The 15,620-nt window shown below is 42.4% G+C and overlaps 1 protein-coding gene across 2 annotated transcripts in view; it reads right to left on the bottom strand.

Annotated features, from left to right (window-relative positions):
- Positions 1–371: 371 nt before the first annotated feature.
- Positions 372–15,620, bottom strand: part of LOC106566891 (MICOS complex subunit mic25a-like) — a 70,465-nt gene continuing 55,216 nt past the window's right edge. For both annotated transcript variants that reach the window (XM_045693145.1, XM_014135447.2), the window contains 2 exons: positions 14,716–14,851; positions 372–709 (listed from right to left, as the gene is read on the bottom strand). In XM_045693145.1, coding sequence (XP_045549101.1) covers positions 686–709; positions 14,716–14,851 — 160 coding nt within the window. In that variant the 3' untranslated portion in view covers positions 372–685. The remainder of the gene's footprint in view (positions 710–14,715; positions 14,852–15,620) is intronic.

Genomic DNA, 15,620 nt, shown 5'->3' on the forward strand with positions numbered 1-15,620 from the left:
ATGAGCCAACACACCTCCAGGCTGTGTAAGGGCTATTTGACCAATAAGGAGAGTGATGGAGGGCTGCATCAGATGACCTGGCATCCACAATCACCCGACCTCAACTCAATTGAGATGGTTTGGGACGAGTTGGACCGCAGAGTGAAGGAAAAGCAGCCAACAAGTGCTCAGCATATGTGGGAACTCCAAGACTGTTGGAAAAGCATTCTAAGTGAAGCTGGTTGAGAGAATGCCAAGAGTGTGCAAAGCTGTCATCAAGGTAAAGGAGTGGCTACTTTGAAGAATCTCAGATTTCAAATATATTTTGATTTGTTTAACACTATTTTGGTTACTACATGATTCCATATGTGTTATTTCATAGTTATCCTACAATGTAGAAAATAGTAAAAATAAAGAAAAACCCTTGAATGAGTAGGTGTGTCCAAACCTTTGACCGGTACTGTATATACGACTTAAAACCATCTTTAGTCAGTCAATCCTCTTTCAAATATCTGTTGTACCCTGTAAAATGTACAATAGTGTCTGCTTAAAACAATGTATAAAAGACATGTTGCTAACACCAAAGCAGCCGGTTGCCCCTAAATAAGAATGAGTGATACGTTTGGAACTGCCAATCTTTGTGCTTCAGTAAAACTGTTCCTGGACATTAGTTTTAGTATTTTCCACTGCTCTTCTCCATTGCTCTTCATCCATGGTTTACCAGCAGGTTCTGAAAACAAGGAGAGGACAACATTAATCAACCATATGTATGATCAATTTAACACAATACATAGCACAACAACACACACGTCTTCAGACTCACTCTTGGGTTCCCCTGTGTCGCTCCGCTTAACACCACTGAGCACCATGATTTCCGTTCCTCTGTGATGCTCTTAGGAACTACTAGGTGTGAGTAGGGGGAGGAGTCTCCCTTCTAACCAGCACCAATGATGTCTATGGTCAAGACAATTGTAGTGATTCTCTCGGTGGGGCAGAACCACTTGTCACATCTGCTCCTGCTACGCCCTCTGGTGTTCATCCGGTGTCTTCTTGACCTGCAGTTACTCCCCCTGTACACACTCTCTCTCTCCCTCTCTGTGTGATTGTGTGGATGGAGACAGGTGTGCTGGAGTCAGAGCAGATCCCTACCAGCTGCAACTGGTTCCATAATCAAGACCTCTACAAATACTCAATCCTGCCACTTCCACTCTGCCAGATTGTAATCTCTGCTCAGTCAGTTCATGATTCTAGCCATTTATGATTATTCAAGATCCTGTTACTCTGCTGTGCCTGTTTCCCTGCCTGACACCGTTTATCCTCTCATTGCAGTTTACCTCTCTGACTCCTGTCTCCCGTTCCACATCTCACCACCCAACTACCTTGCTCTGGATTTTACTCACCACCACTACCTTGGATTCCCCTCAGGACCTGTTTACCCTGTTCTACTCAGCTCACTCCAACCTCAGTCTCCACATCTGTTTTTTCTGCAACTCATCCGAGCTTCCCCGGATCTGCACTCCATATCTCCCTGTGTAACAATAAATATTTTGGTTCATTCATCCCTGATCTGAGTCTGCTCTTGGGTTCCCCTGTGTCGCTCCGCTTAACACCACTGACACTTTCATAAAGAGTACTCACAGATTACTGACAGAGAAGTCCTCTCCGTCTCTGACAACAACAAAGCAACATACCATACATCCACAGCTTGTCCATTCATTTAGAGAGAAAGACTAGAGAGACAAAAGAAAATCGAAATAAATAATTATTAGCTTGATGACAGTGATGGCCTAACTAGTCTTCAAAAGCATTTCTAGAGTGTACTGTAGGCTTTGATGTCATCATAAATACATTTGGTGCACAAATTGGGAACAGGTGATTTAAAGAGCACTCTCCCTGCATTCTCATCTATTAATTTGGCCAGAGCTTTGAAAGCATCCTCAACAGACCAACAGGGCCATGGCATGGAGAGCAGAGTGCTGCTGCAGAGGGGGCAGGAATAATGGCATGTTATTGAGGTCCATGTGGAACAATACTCTGAGCCTTGGCAGGCCAGCCAGGCAGGATGCAGGATGGGATATTGACCTGCAGCTGGAGGTAGCAGTGTGAGGTTAGTACACACTGAGAAGCATGCCGCGAGACACACAGCAGAATCAATACGCGTCTCGTCACGACCGAGATCACAACACATCCCATCAGAGTACATCGTAAGGGACACCTCCACCTGCAGGGAAAGTAAGTGTTTGTGTGTCAGGGAGAGAAAGACTTGCAGAGCTTAGCCAAAAAGTTCCCACAGTGTGAATACATGCTCTGCTAGTGCGTACTTGTTTCACTTTATCTGAGGTGATTTCTATTTACTCACTCTACCCAAAGTCAGCACAATACTGTTACACACTTACAGACAAACATACACCTTCGCAAATGTAAAAGGTTCTCCTATAGCTCTAATGGGAGCTACAGTATACAGTAGTAGCGTCTGAGCTGTTGTAGGGTCAGTCTTGATTAGCTAAGAGGGTTTCCTCAGCTGGAAGCTCTGACAACTGGGGTCAGACAGCAGCACATTGACCCCTGACCTCTGGCCTCTATATAATCACCACAGTGACAAGAGGTCAACACAGAGGGGAATATACATATGAACTATGACCTGAGTGTTTATGGGAGTGATGTCAATCTGTCTGATGCTGTTCTGTGTCCAGACAGAGCCATCTACCCAGCTGGTAAGGAAGAGAATGAAGATGGGTGTCTTAATTGTACACAAGCATTATCATTGATTCTACTTGTTTTCTTTCATCTATATCACTTAAAAATAACATATTACTTGTCCAGCAATTTATTTTATAACTTCCATACTTCATTTATGGAAAGTACATGTATACTGTATGTCACTGAGACTCATTTACTTTAGAAAGCAGTCCATTTTTACGGCAAGGAACACATCTTAAACGTCTAGTGACAACATTCCCTCTGACAGGCTACTTATACTAGCCTGATTCCTCCATGGCAGTGGTACTACTATTTATTTTCTGCTCAGATAGTTTTGGGGTATAGAGGAGGCCGAGTGAGAGTCAGGAGGAGAGGGGGAGACCGTAGACCATACTCTGAGCACTCGGTCCCCTCTCCCAGCCTCAGCTCAATTGGAAATCCGTCTTATCTGATGACTGGCAGGCAATTGGAATTCCCGGGCGATAGCCTCCACTCTGCCACAGAGAGTGAGGCAGACAGGCAAAGAAAAAGAAAAAACTACTGAGATGTGATGCCAGTGCCTGGTTTTCACTGAGAGCTTTCCTGTGTTTAAAGATAGCCTCTCCTAGCTCCTGACGGATGGCAACACAACATGCTGGCTGCATCCCTTTCAAAGCCCCCAGGCCACTCTATACTTTACACTAGCAATAGGTTTAGTTTTCCTACTTTCCATTTATTATTAAATATTTACTACTTTCCATGTATTATTTCTGATGATTGCATTCATGAGGAGAGGGATCAATTGCTTTGAAGCTACACATGAAAGTGAGCATAGCATGTCAACCTGGCCTTGAGTGGGGAAGTCAGGATGCCACAAACAACAAACCCAACATACATTTTTTGGGAAATGTTTTTGTATTAAAAGGGGGAAATTATTTTAGAGGACAAAGAGGAAATTGGAGTGCATTGTGAGGTGAGGGCCTGTGAGCCAAAGTGGCCAGGAGGATGTGGAGCAGCAGCCTGGCCGTTTGCGGTTTTGGCCATTTTGTTTAACAAAGTCTATTGAACCCCCCAGATGGCCAGGCAGGCAGGACATTTATCTCAGCTGGGGGCCTCACACAGCCTTTCACCCACAGGATAAAACAGAGCCCATCTCCAGGCCCAGGCGTTCTGTGAAATCCGCTACAGAAAGCCAAAGTGTGCCAATTCTTTGGCGTTTGAGGTGGCTTTCAACTCCACAATGTGTGAGCCCTGGACCTGTGTTATTATCTGGTCTATAAGAGAGAGAGTGGTGACGTGAGAGGAGAGAGGCTCTGGAAAGGTCAGCCAGCGCCGCTGGAGCCCATTGTGTCCTCCCTCCGTCCCCCATCCCTCCACTGATGGACGTTTGAAAGCCTTGTGTTGACTGTGACGCCTGGGCCACAGTGCTGATGAAAGCCCAAAATGGTAGCTTTGGATTCAGCTTGATCAGATGTGCTGTTCGATAGCACTCAGCGAAACAACAAAAGAGAAGGAGGATTGAAAAGGGAAAGAGAGAGAGAGGGAAAGGGGTATAGCTTGAGCGAGACAATGTTTAATGCATCACTGTTAAGGCTAGACCACTTTGCCGTACCGTGGTAGAAACTACTCAAAACAGGTGAACAATAAAATATATAACGACATCAAACATCAACGTATGTGACAGCTTGATGGTAGTAGTGGTTATGATGACCCTACGTGAGATAGCTGGCTTTCTCTGGTCGTAAAAAGGGGCTTAGCAGCTAATGGGCATTTGAGGTGAGGCTGAATAAATGAACTGCTGAGAGAAAGAAATAAACAGAGAGTGAGAGAAAAGAAAAAGACCGGGAGAGACTGAAAGAGAGAGATAGAGAAGAGGGAGAGACAGAGAACCAACACTCTCTTGCCAGTAAACGTAATCTCAAAAGGCCATGCAGCACAAATGTTTGAATAATCCCTAGCGACAAAAGAAAGTGATGGAACAAAAATAATTGCTTATAATTCCCATTAAAGTAATGCTACTGTAGTGCACAGCACAGCCCAACAGGCCCAGCTAATTGCAATAGAGACAGAGAAACAAAAGACTCTTTCATGAAAGGCAGGGGAGACACGTTGCATCAGTGGCTGGGTGAAGAGTTTACCATTGTGATTGTGGTGCAGGCAGGTTATGCATCAAAGGACGAGGTCAGGTTCCAAGTTGGAAGACCTTAGTGACTTCAGAGATATCTTGATTGATTTACCCCAAACAGGCAGAGATATACAACATATTGTATTGTGATGGAGAAAACAATCAATCAGTACATATACCTCAGTGTTTTTGTCTGTGGAAGAAAGCACAGGGATCCGGAGGGTGACTTGCCTTGCTCTAGACTACCATTATAAAAGATAGGATAATTGTCCTGAGATTGCAGTATGCTCTTTCCTTGAACAATACTCAGGCCCTGAAACCAAACTCCCATTATAAAACATTACACAATGTTGGACTCAATTGGAAACAAACTTTCCACTATGCTCTGTGCTATTCACTAGTCAGGTGTGCTGTTATTGTGTGCTGTTATGTCTGAAAACAATGTGGCACATAGCAAGTCGACGCCACGGCAACAGAAAGATAATGGTCTTTGGTTTGATTGGCTGCTTCTCCGAGCCTGGATCAATTCATGTTTGAAAGGAGGGAAAGGCTGTTCATGATGACGCCTCCAACAATATGAAAATGAAATCAATAAGTGCACTGTGAAGGACTGGGAAAGAGAGAATGAGGGAGACATAAAAGAGAGATATACAGGGAGGTCGAACACAAACAGACACACACAGCCACAGCTCCTACCCACTGATATAATACTATTCCCCCCACCCTCTCTCTCCCTTGCATCACCTTGGAGACGTCTCTCTCTCTTTCTCTCTCTCTTTTTCTCCCTTTGTCTAAGCACACAAGTGGAGAGAGCGAGGCCAAAAGTTTCAAACCTCCGATTGTCGTGTCTGACTTCACACTCCACTGTGCTCGCCGCACTGGGGATTCATATAGAAATAATTGGAATGATTCTCCCCTGCAGGCCTGCTTGACTAGGCCTCTACTCTGTGTGTTGCTGTGTGTGTGCTGGGCTTCAGTCAGATAGATAGCTAGTGATAAGGACCATAGGACCAGTCCTTCTGTAGCCTGGCTTCTGACTCTTTAATGAGTCACGGCTGAGGGCCACAGAGAGCAGAGAGGGCTCCTCCGGCTAACACACTGGACTGGCTGTCTCTCACAGGGGCTAGGGTCTGGCTGTCACCACTGTCACCCTCTTCACTGGACACTGACGGAGTCACAAGAGACCGGTCATAGAGTTGTGACTGCCTCTTCACCCTACACATGGATGGAACACTAACCTATGTAATTGTCAAAGAGGAGAAGACTGAAACTAAACTGCAGAAAGTAAAGTGCCACTAGACAGGAAAACTTTGTTGTACAACTTGTCTTTTTGTCCTACTTTTGCTCTTGAACTTTTGCATGTGTCAAAAGTTTCACTTGTGTGAATTTAGACATACAGCTGCAAGTTATAACATACTGTATGTGAGGAGTATTGATGATTAGTTGATCAGGTTTTGGCTGTATAATTGTAGTTACTTATCTGGATTCAGCTATAGAAGTGTAGTTACTGGTCTGGTCCATATTCAGTTCTGTGTGGAGCAGGGATTACTGGAGAATGACAGTCTGGTTGGACAGTATTAACCTGTGGCCCTTATAGGCCCTGCCAGCCTGTGTAGCCAGGCACACATCCTTCTTTATTAAGACTGAGAGATGAGGGACCTGGACTGGCATGGCTCTCCACTCCTATCTCAGCGTCCCTCTGCTGTCTATCTCTCTTCAACTCCTTAAACACCATTCGTTTCTCTCCAACTCTCTTTCCATCTCTCTCAGCTCATCCATCTCCTGCCTTCAGAGGCCTATTGTCTTTTTGTCTAATTCTCTTACTCTCCCTTCAATTCTTTCCGACTATCTGTTCGTTTCTTTCCTCTTTCTTATATTTTCTCTGTTGACAGTGTTAAAAGTGTAATCTCTGCCCCTGCAGCATTAGTTCAATCTAGAATATTAAAGATCAATAGGTTTGTCTGCTCCCTCAGATCTACAGTAGAACCATACTTACATCATCTGGAGGAGCTACAGAGTTGGTTTGCTTTTACTTGATCTCTCGACACATCATTAATCATGTTGTAAACAGCCCTGATTGTTCTCTGAGGCCAGCCCAAAGCTACAAAGCAGATAGATACTACCGGTGGACCTGCCTGCCTGCCGACTCTCTACTTTCTTAAACTGGGAAGGGTCCAACAGCTTGGCTAGTTAACCAAGCTGCTGGGGATATTCTGCCCTTGCCAATGGAGTGGATCGAACTTAATGCACTCAGTAATTCTACAAAGTGTGTCCTGATGGACAGTGGAGCTGACAGCTGATGAGGAGGAGCAGGTTTGACAGCGTGCGCACGTGCATGCGTGTGTGTGTGTGCATGCGTGCGTTCGTGTGTGTGTGTATATAAGTGTGTGTATATCTGAGTGTGTGTGTACTGTATATGAGTGTGTGTGTATATGTGTGTGTATATCTAAGTGTGTGTATATCTGAGTGTGTGTGTACTGTATATGAGTGTGTGTGTATATATGTGTGTGTATATATAAGTGTGTGTATATCTGAGTGTGTGTGTACTGTATATGAGTGTGTGAGGCTGACAGGAGGAGAGTAGCGCTGATAGTGTGTTTCTCAGAGACCTATGACAGGCAGGGGAGAAGATGGTAACTCCAGGGTCCGAAATTAAAATAAACTTGCCGCATCGACAACAGCGCAGGACAGCCAATCAGAGAGCTGAGGCTGCAGCACTGGCAACATTAGGAGCTCAGGTAAGTTAAGACACGTGGCAGCAGCTTTAGGACAGCACCACTGGGAAAGTTACGAACTGAGGTCTACACAGAAACAAATTCAGAAGCACATTGACAGTCAAAGACTATACACAAAATACATTTCAGTTCTATAAATCATAAAGGTGGTCGATTTATGGAAAAACGATGGACAAATATACCTAAAACATTTAGGGTGGGCAGTAGACGCTGAAGCATTTGTGACCGACTGGCTCGATTCGGTCTTATGTAGCAAAATTTGAAATGGTGTTTTTTAAATTGATAAAAGTAGGGACTCAGAGCTAGAAAATGGTATATAATACACTGCGGGTTGAGGAACAATGGGAAAGTAATTCTGCTTTGAAAGTTGATCAACTTTTGAGCCCTTGAATGTTTTGGTAAACCTACTGGAGAGCTCTTCTTCGTTTACACCCATTCAGCATCGTTCACACCTTCTTAAGCCTTAGCCCCACCCATCTATTTAAGGATTCACATGAGGCCGTGTACTAAACAACCAAAGACTTCAAGACTAAAGGCTGGTTTATACTACGATGCCCATTGAGGGGTTGGGTTAAATGCAGAAGACACATTTCAGTTGAATGCATTCAGTTGTACAACTGACTTGGTTACCCCCTTTCCCTTTCCTTTCCCTTTCCATTGTGCTCTGGGCGTTTCGTAAACTGCTTCATGCATATTTTCCCTTTACGATAAATGTTATCCTAAAGGGAAAGTACGCATGAAGCAATTCAACACATCATTCTCCAAGAGAGCTCAATTCTGCATTGCTCAGTCAGCCCTGCAATCTTGCAGAACTTTGAAGTGAGCTCAACTTCATTGATGGAGGGATGGCACCCTACAGGAGAGGAGAAGAGAGGAGAGCTGCAGGAGGCTGGAGGTGTAAACTGCTGCAGGACAGGTGGAGGCCAGAGGGAGGGCTGAAGGTTTACTCACTCCTTCCCCAGTCTGACAGTGGGGCTCTGGGGATAACGCCCAGACAAAAGCCTCAGCTGATGGTTTACGCCAAGCCAGGGCTACAGGGGAGGGAGCGCAGAGGGAGAAAACAGCATTAAAAGTTTCTGAGGTCTAAAACTTGGGGCTTTGCCCACTGACCCCGTCGTACTGCAATATCAATCCGGCATCAGACACGCTACCCTAACCAGCGCATTCCCATCTCTCTCTGTCTCTGTCTCTCCCTCCCTCCACCCTCTTTCTTTTGTGCTAAATGCAGGGAAGCTCAAAACATCTATCACCATCAAAGTCAGGGCGTCTCTCTCTCTGTAAATGTCTTGAGAATCCTGCAGAGCGCAGAGACGGATCAGGCAATCTCAACTCATTATCCGAGACAGGGGCGAGCGTGGGCGCCTCCCAATCTCCTCACCCCCGCACCCCCCTCCTAGCCCTATGCACCCCCCTCCCCAGCCTCACACTCCGCTCACTGGCTCCATTCTCTAATAAGGCCTGCCTCTGTTTCTCCCTTCTAACCATCACCACAACCCAAGCCCATTTACTTCATACGAAACAGAGGGGAAATACACAACACACACACACATACTGATACACAGATATACACACTGATACAAACACACACAGAGATCAGAAGATGCCTTTCATTTGCTGAGCGTTAATAAGGCAGTGTGTAGGGCTAGGTCTGCAGTTGGTCTGGTCTGGGCTGACGGCCTCCGTCTACAGTAACTGATGAAACCATACAGTTACAAGACTCCCAGTAACACAACTGTCAACTGGCCTGCTGTTCTGCTACAGATGTTAACATCAAACAGGCATCAGAGTCAGACATTGATAGAAAACAGTTAGGGTGGAGATCTTTCAACTCAGAATGTTCAGCAAATGCTCACCTAGTCAAAGGGATACTACGAGATTTTGAGATATAGGTGGTTTTTCTACTTACCCAGTCTCTCGAAATCTTGCAATATCCCTTTAACTAGGTGAGCATCTATGAAAAATAGAGGAATTTGCTGAACATTCTGAGTTCATAGATCTCTGTCCTAACGGTTTCCTATCAATGTCTGACTGATGCCTGTTTGATGTAAACATGGTCTGGAACCAGAGTCAAACAAACTCACAGATACTATTTTTATGTCTGATTGCAGTTTGGAGATTATTGAACTTGCCATATTGTTAGGTTAGCGCAGTTCATGGAAGTCTCCCGATACAGTAGCCATGTCATGGATCCCTCCGGAATGTTCATCATGCACACCTGTCCCCTATTCCCACTGATTAGTACTTGTATAAGTGTGCCCTTTGGTTTCCATTGGGCTGTCGATTATTGTTACAATGTCCGTTGGTGTGTGTGTGTGAGTACCTGTGCTGTGTGTTTTGGGCTTTCGTGCCATTGTGGATTGCGCAGATGATTACGGGTCTCGTCCCGTGTGATAATCATTGTGCGCTTGTGTTAATTATTCGAGGTTCTCCTCGCTCTTTTGTTTGGGTTTCAACCCTGTGTTTTGTATAGTGTTTGTTTGGTCTTCGTCCCCATGTCTTTACATGGCACGCTGTAATTTGGGTACAATAAAAAACTATATTACGCATTCCTGCGTCTGTCTCCCAAATCTCTTCATACCAACGTGACAAGCCAGCTCCTCTCAAAAGCAGGGAAATAGACCTTCTAACACTACAAAGCTGGGTGGTTGGTCATATAGTCTAACAAAGCTATACATAGTAATCAATATTTTATAAATGTGTTCATTTTACTGATAATCACAAGAAACAAGATTCTATCCACTTCCTCATTCTCTGTCCCACTGTCGCATAGAGATGTATAGAGATCATAACGTATCTGTCTCAATTAGAGGTCGGCCGATTAATCGGAATGGACGATTAATTAGGCCGATTTCAAGTTTTCATAACACTCGGTAATCGGTATTTTTGGCCATATATTATTATTATAAAAAAAAATTTAAACCTTTATTTAACTAGGCAAGTCAGTTAAAGAACACATTCTTATTTTCAATGACGGCCTAGGAACGGTGGGTTAACTGCCTCGTTCAGGGGCAGAACGACAGATTTTTACCTTGTCAGCTTGGGGACGCAACCTTACGTTAACTAGCCCAACGCTTTAACCACCTGCTTTACGTTGCCAAGGTAAGTTGCTAGCTAGCATTAAACTTATCTTATAAAAAAAAAAAAAATCAATCATAAACAGTAGTTAACTACACATGGTTGATGATATTACTAGTTTATCTAGCCTGTCCTGCTTTGCATATAATCGATGTGGTGCGCTTTCGCGAAAAAGGACTGTCTTTGCTCCGACGTGTACCTAACCATAAACATCAATGTCTTTCTTAAAATCAATACACAAGTATATATTTTTAAACCTGCATATTTAGTTAATATTGCCTGCTAACATGAATTTCTTTTAACTAGGGAAAATGTGTCACTTCTCTGCAAACAGAGTCAGGGTATATGCAGCAGTTTGGGCCGCCTGGCTTGTTGTGAACTGTGAAGACTATTTCTTCCTAACAAAGACAGCAGACTTCGCCAAACGGGGATGATTTAACAAAAGCGCATTTGCGAAAAAAAGCACAATCGTTGCACGACTGTACCTAACCATAAACATCAATGCCTTTCTTAAAATCAATACACATAAGTATATATTTTTAAACCTGCATATTTAGCTAAAAGAAATCCAGGTTAGCAGGCAATATTAACCAGGTGAAATTGTGTCAGTTCTCTTGCGTTCGTTGCAGGCAGAATCAGGTTATACAGAATCTGGCTCGTTGCGAACTAATTTGCCAGAATTTTACGGAACTATGAAGTAACATTGTAGGTTGTGCGATGTAACAGGAATATTTAGATTTATGGATGCCACCCATTAGATAAAATACGGAACGGTTCCGTATGTCACTGAAAGAATAATGTTTTCGAGATGATAGTTTCCGGATTTGACCATATTAATGACCTAAGGTTTATTATATTATAGTTAAGTCTATGATTTGATATTTGATAGAGCAGTCTGACTGAGCGGTGGTAGGCAGCAGCAGGCTCGTAATAGTCAAAGGTATATGGTTTAAAGAGAAATAGTCGACGCGTCATAATTCCTGTAATAACTTGCGGCTGAACTTGAAAGCGGTTCCTTCGTTATTTTACCGTTCATGTCTTCCATAGAGAATGTCTTGATCTACTTCAAATAAGGTCTGTGTTTTGTGCTTAAACCGCCTCGGCGTTTTGATACCCGTGTAAATCTCACTAGGTAACGTTTGTCAACATATTTTCATAAATCCACTCTACAAAAGTAAATGAAGCGGTTCATTTAAATTATATATAAATGAAGCGTTTCCTTCATTTATTCCATAGGATATTTTTAGATTAACTTATTAAAGTTAATCTAAAAATATCCTATGGAATAAATGAAGGAACCGCTTTTCAGATTTTGCTAGAAGGTGTCATGGGAATTATGACTCGCACTTTGGTAGTCAATTCTTACCATGCCCATTATTAAAATAGGATTTCCTGCATATAGAAATTACAGTTTTTGTTTTCACCATTCATCACAGGTAACTTAAACTCTATTTTTATTATTCAAACAGTTGAGAGTATTTGTCTCCTAAGCAGACTCTTCAGTATCGTTGTCACTTCAGAGCTGTGTGTGTGTGTGTTATATATATATATATATATATATATACGTATAAAAAAAAAATCATAATAATAATCGGACGATTAATCGGTATCGGGTTTTTGGTCCTCCAATAATCGGTATCGGCGTTGGAAAATCATAATCGGTCGACCTCTAGTCTCAATGGCCCTGACCGTGCGCTCATAGATGGCATAACGGTACAGATACAACGTTGTGATCTCTATGCGACAATGGCAGAACCTTTAATATCCTAAGAAACATTTTTGGAAGAAAGGGTTCTTTGATGATTCTTTGGAAGGCAATAAGGGTTCTACATAGAACCTCATATCATATTTCCCATCATGCTCTATTGCATGGTGATTTTCAGAATTGTTTGTTTTAATATCTGTGTTTTTGCATGTACATTGATTGGTTGCAGTTAGTAGTTTAACTTATTGAACCCATTACTTAAATGGTTGTTGCATTTTAAATGGCTTAGGTAGACTCCTCACAATGTTCCTAACCCTGGCAGTCATTCTGAATGCAGGTTGTGGGTGATAAAAAAAATTCCACTATTGGATATCTTTATTCTAGCTGGATTCCAATAGGATTTACACATCACTTTGCAAGCCAGCATAATGTGACTTGCAGGGCCTGATGTGGCCTGTAAATCAGGAGATTCCTAACACCCCTTTGTTAGGGTATAACTAGGCCCTCAAAGAAAGGCCTCATGATATATGTAATGTATTGTCATAAATAATGTAATTTTAAAGGATAATAAGGCTGGTGGAACTGTTCACATAGTTCTAGGAAGAACCCTTCATAGATGGTTCTAATGTAGGTGTAATTACAGTATCTACATAGAGGGTTCTAGGTAGATATATAGCTTATAAGGGTATTACTCTTGTGAAGAAGAGGCAGAAGACTAATGAGCCAGATTTGACTTGGGGGTAGAGATGCTAGAAACATCTTTACCTTGACTTCTGTATAACCTTAACCCTAAACCAGGTTATTTGGAACAGGGACACAAATAAAGTTGTATCTTTACTGGATGGGAAAAAATATCCTATGGTTAACCTGTTGGGTCTAGGGGGCAGCATTTGCACGTCTGGATAAAAAAAATGTACCCGATTTAATCTGGTTACTAATCCTACCCAGTAACTAGAATATGCATATACTTATTATATATGGATAGAAAACACTCTAAAGTTTCCAAAACTGTTTGAATGGTGTCTGTGAGTATAACAGAACTCATTTGGCAGGCAAAACCCTGAGACATTTTCTGACAGGAAGTGGATACCTGATGTGTTGTATTGATTTTAAACCTATCCCATTGAAAAACACAGGGGTTTAGGAATATTTTGGCACTTCCTATTGCTTCCACTAGATGTCACCAGCCTTTACAAAGTGTTTTGAGTCTTCTGGAGGGGAGATCTGACCGAACAAGAGCCATGGAACGGTGATGTCCCATTAGACACCTGGCGCTACTTCATGTTGGGTACCCTCGTTCCAATACGTTATAAAAGGCTATGCATTCGTCCACCTTGAATATTATTCATGTTCTGGTTAAAAAGGCCCTAATGATTTATGCTATACAACGTTTGACATGTTTGAACGAACGGAAATATATTTTTTCCCCTCGTTCATGACGAGAAGTCCGGCTGGCTTACATCATGTGCTAACGAGACGGAGATTTTTGGACATAAATGATGAGCTTTTTTGAACAAAACTACATTCGTTATGGACCTGTGATACCTGGAAGTGACATCTGATGAAGAGAATCAAAGGTAATGGATTATTTACATAGTATTTTCGATTTTAGATCTCCCCAACATGACGTCTAGTCTGTATCGCAACGCGTATTTTTCTGGGCACAGTGCTCAGATTATTGCAAAGTGTGATTTCCCAGTAAGGTTATTTTTAAATCTGGCAAGTTGATTGCGTTCAAAAGATGTAAATCTATAATTCTTTAAATGACAATATAATATTTTACCAATGTTTTCTAATTTTAATTATTTAATTTGTGACGCTGACTTGACTGCCGGTTATTGGAGGGAAACGATTTCCTCAACATCAATGCCATAGTAAAACGCTGTTTTTGTATATAAATATGAACTTGATAGAACTAAAAATGCATGCATTGTCTAACATAATGTCCTAGGAGTGTCATCTGATGGAGATTGTAAAAGGTTAGTGTATCATTTTAGCTGGTTTTATGGTTTTGGTGACCCTGTCTTTGACTTGACAAAACATTACACACAACTCTTGTAAATGTACTGTCCTAACATACTCTAAATTTATGCTTTCGCCGTAAAACCTTTTTGAAATCGTAAAACGTGGTTAGATTAAGGAGATGTTTATCTTTCAAATGGTGTAACATAGTTGTATTTTTGAAAAATTTGAATTTTGACATTTATTTGGATTCAAATTTGCCGCTCTTGAAATGCACCTGCTGTTGATGGAGTGCACCACAGGTGGCACGCTAGCGTCCCACCTAGCCCCAAGAGGTTAAACAAAAAAATATGAACAGGTGAAGGGTCTATATAATACATTTATCTATTTGTGTAGAAAGAAGCCATGAAAACCCCCATGCATCCACTGAGTCAGAGCTTATAGTATACACTGACCTTCGTGGCTGCGTCAATGCACTGCATGTACGTTTTGGCCAGGTCAGAGCATTGCAGTGTCTGCTCCCGGTTCTCCTTGTAGCAGTTGAGGATCTGGGACTGCAGGTTGATGCACACAGACTCTGTGTTCCTCGCTCTGTGGACACACACAGACAGACACAGGTCACAGGTCACGGGTCAGCCCAGAGGTCATCAAAGAGATACAGTTTCATGATTTTTATGAGAACACAACAAGCAACATATGTAACATTACTACAGTGATGATCAGTGACATTGCAGTTTTCTGAAAAACACTTCAGGTGATTGACGTGAAGGAAACTTTAAGGGAATAAAATGGTGTAAGTTAAGGAAGCTAGATGACAACCCATGACCATCTGAACTTTTCTGCTATTTTTGAATCATCTCAATTGAAACTGTTTCCACATTGTGCCTGAAAAGGAAGCCCCCCGTTTCACATAAACACACTCAGACTCCACATTACATACCAATACACAGAAACACACACAGACTCCACATTACATACCAATACACAGAAACACACACAGACTCCACATTACATACCAATACACAGAAACACACACAGACTCCACATTACATACCAATACACAGAAACACACACAGACTCCACATTACATACCAATACACAGAAACACGCACAGACTCCACATTACATACCAATACACAGAAACACACACTCAGACTCCACATTACATACCAATACACAGAAACACACACTCAGACTCCACATTACATACCAATACACAGAAACACACACTCAGACTCCACATTACATAGCAATACACAGAAACACACAGACTCCACATTACATACCAATACACAGAAACACATACCAACATCCCCCAGCGTGTACAAATGTCTCCCTCCCAATCCTGTGGACACTTTAG

This window comes from Salmo salar, chromosome ssa13 (assembly GCF_905237065.1).
Source record: "Salmo salar chromosome ssa13, Ssal_v3.1, whole genome shotgun sequence".
NCBI classification, from domain to species: domain Eukaryota; kingdom Metazoa; phylum Chordata; class Actinopteri; order Salmoniformes; family Salmonidae; genus Salmo; species Salmo salar.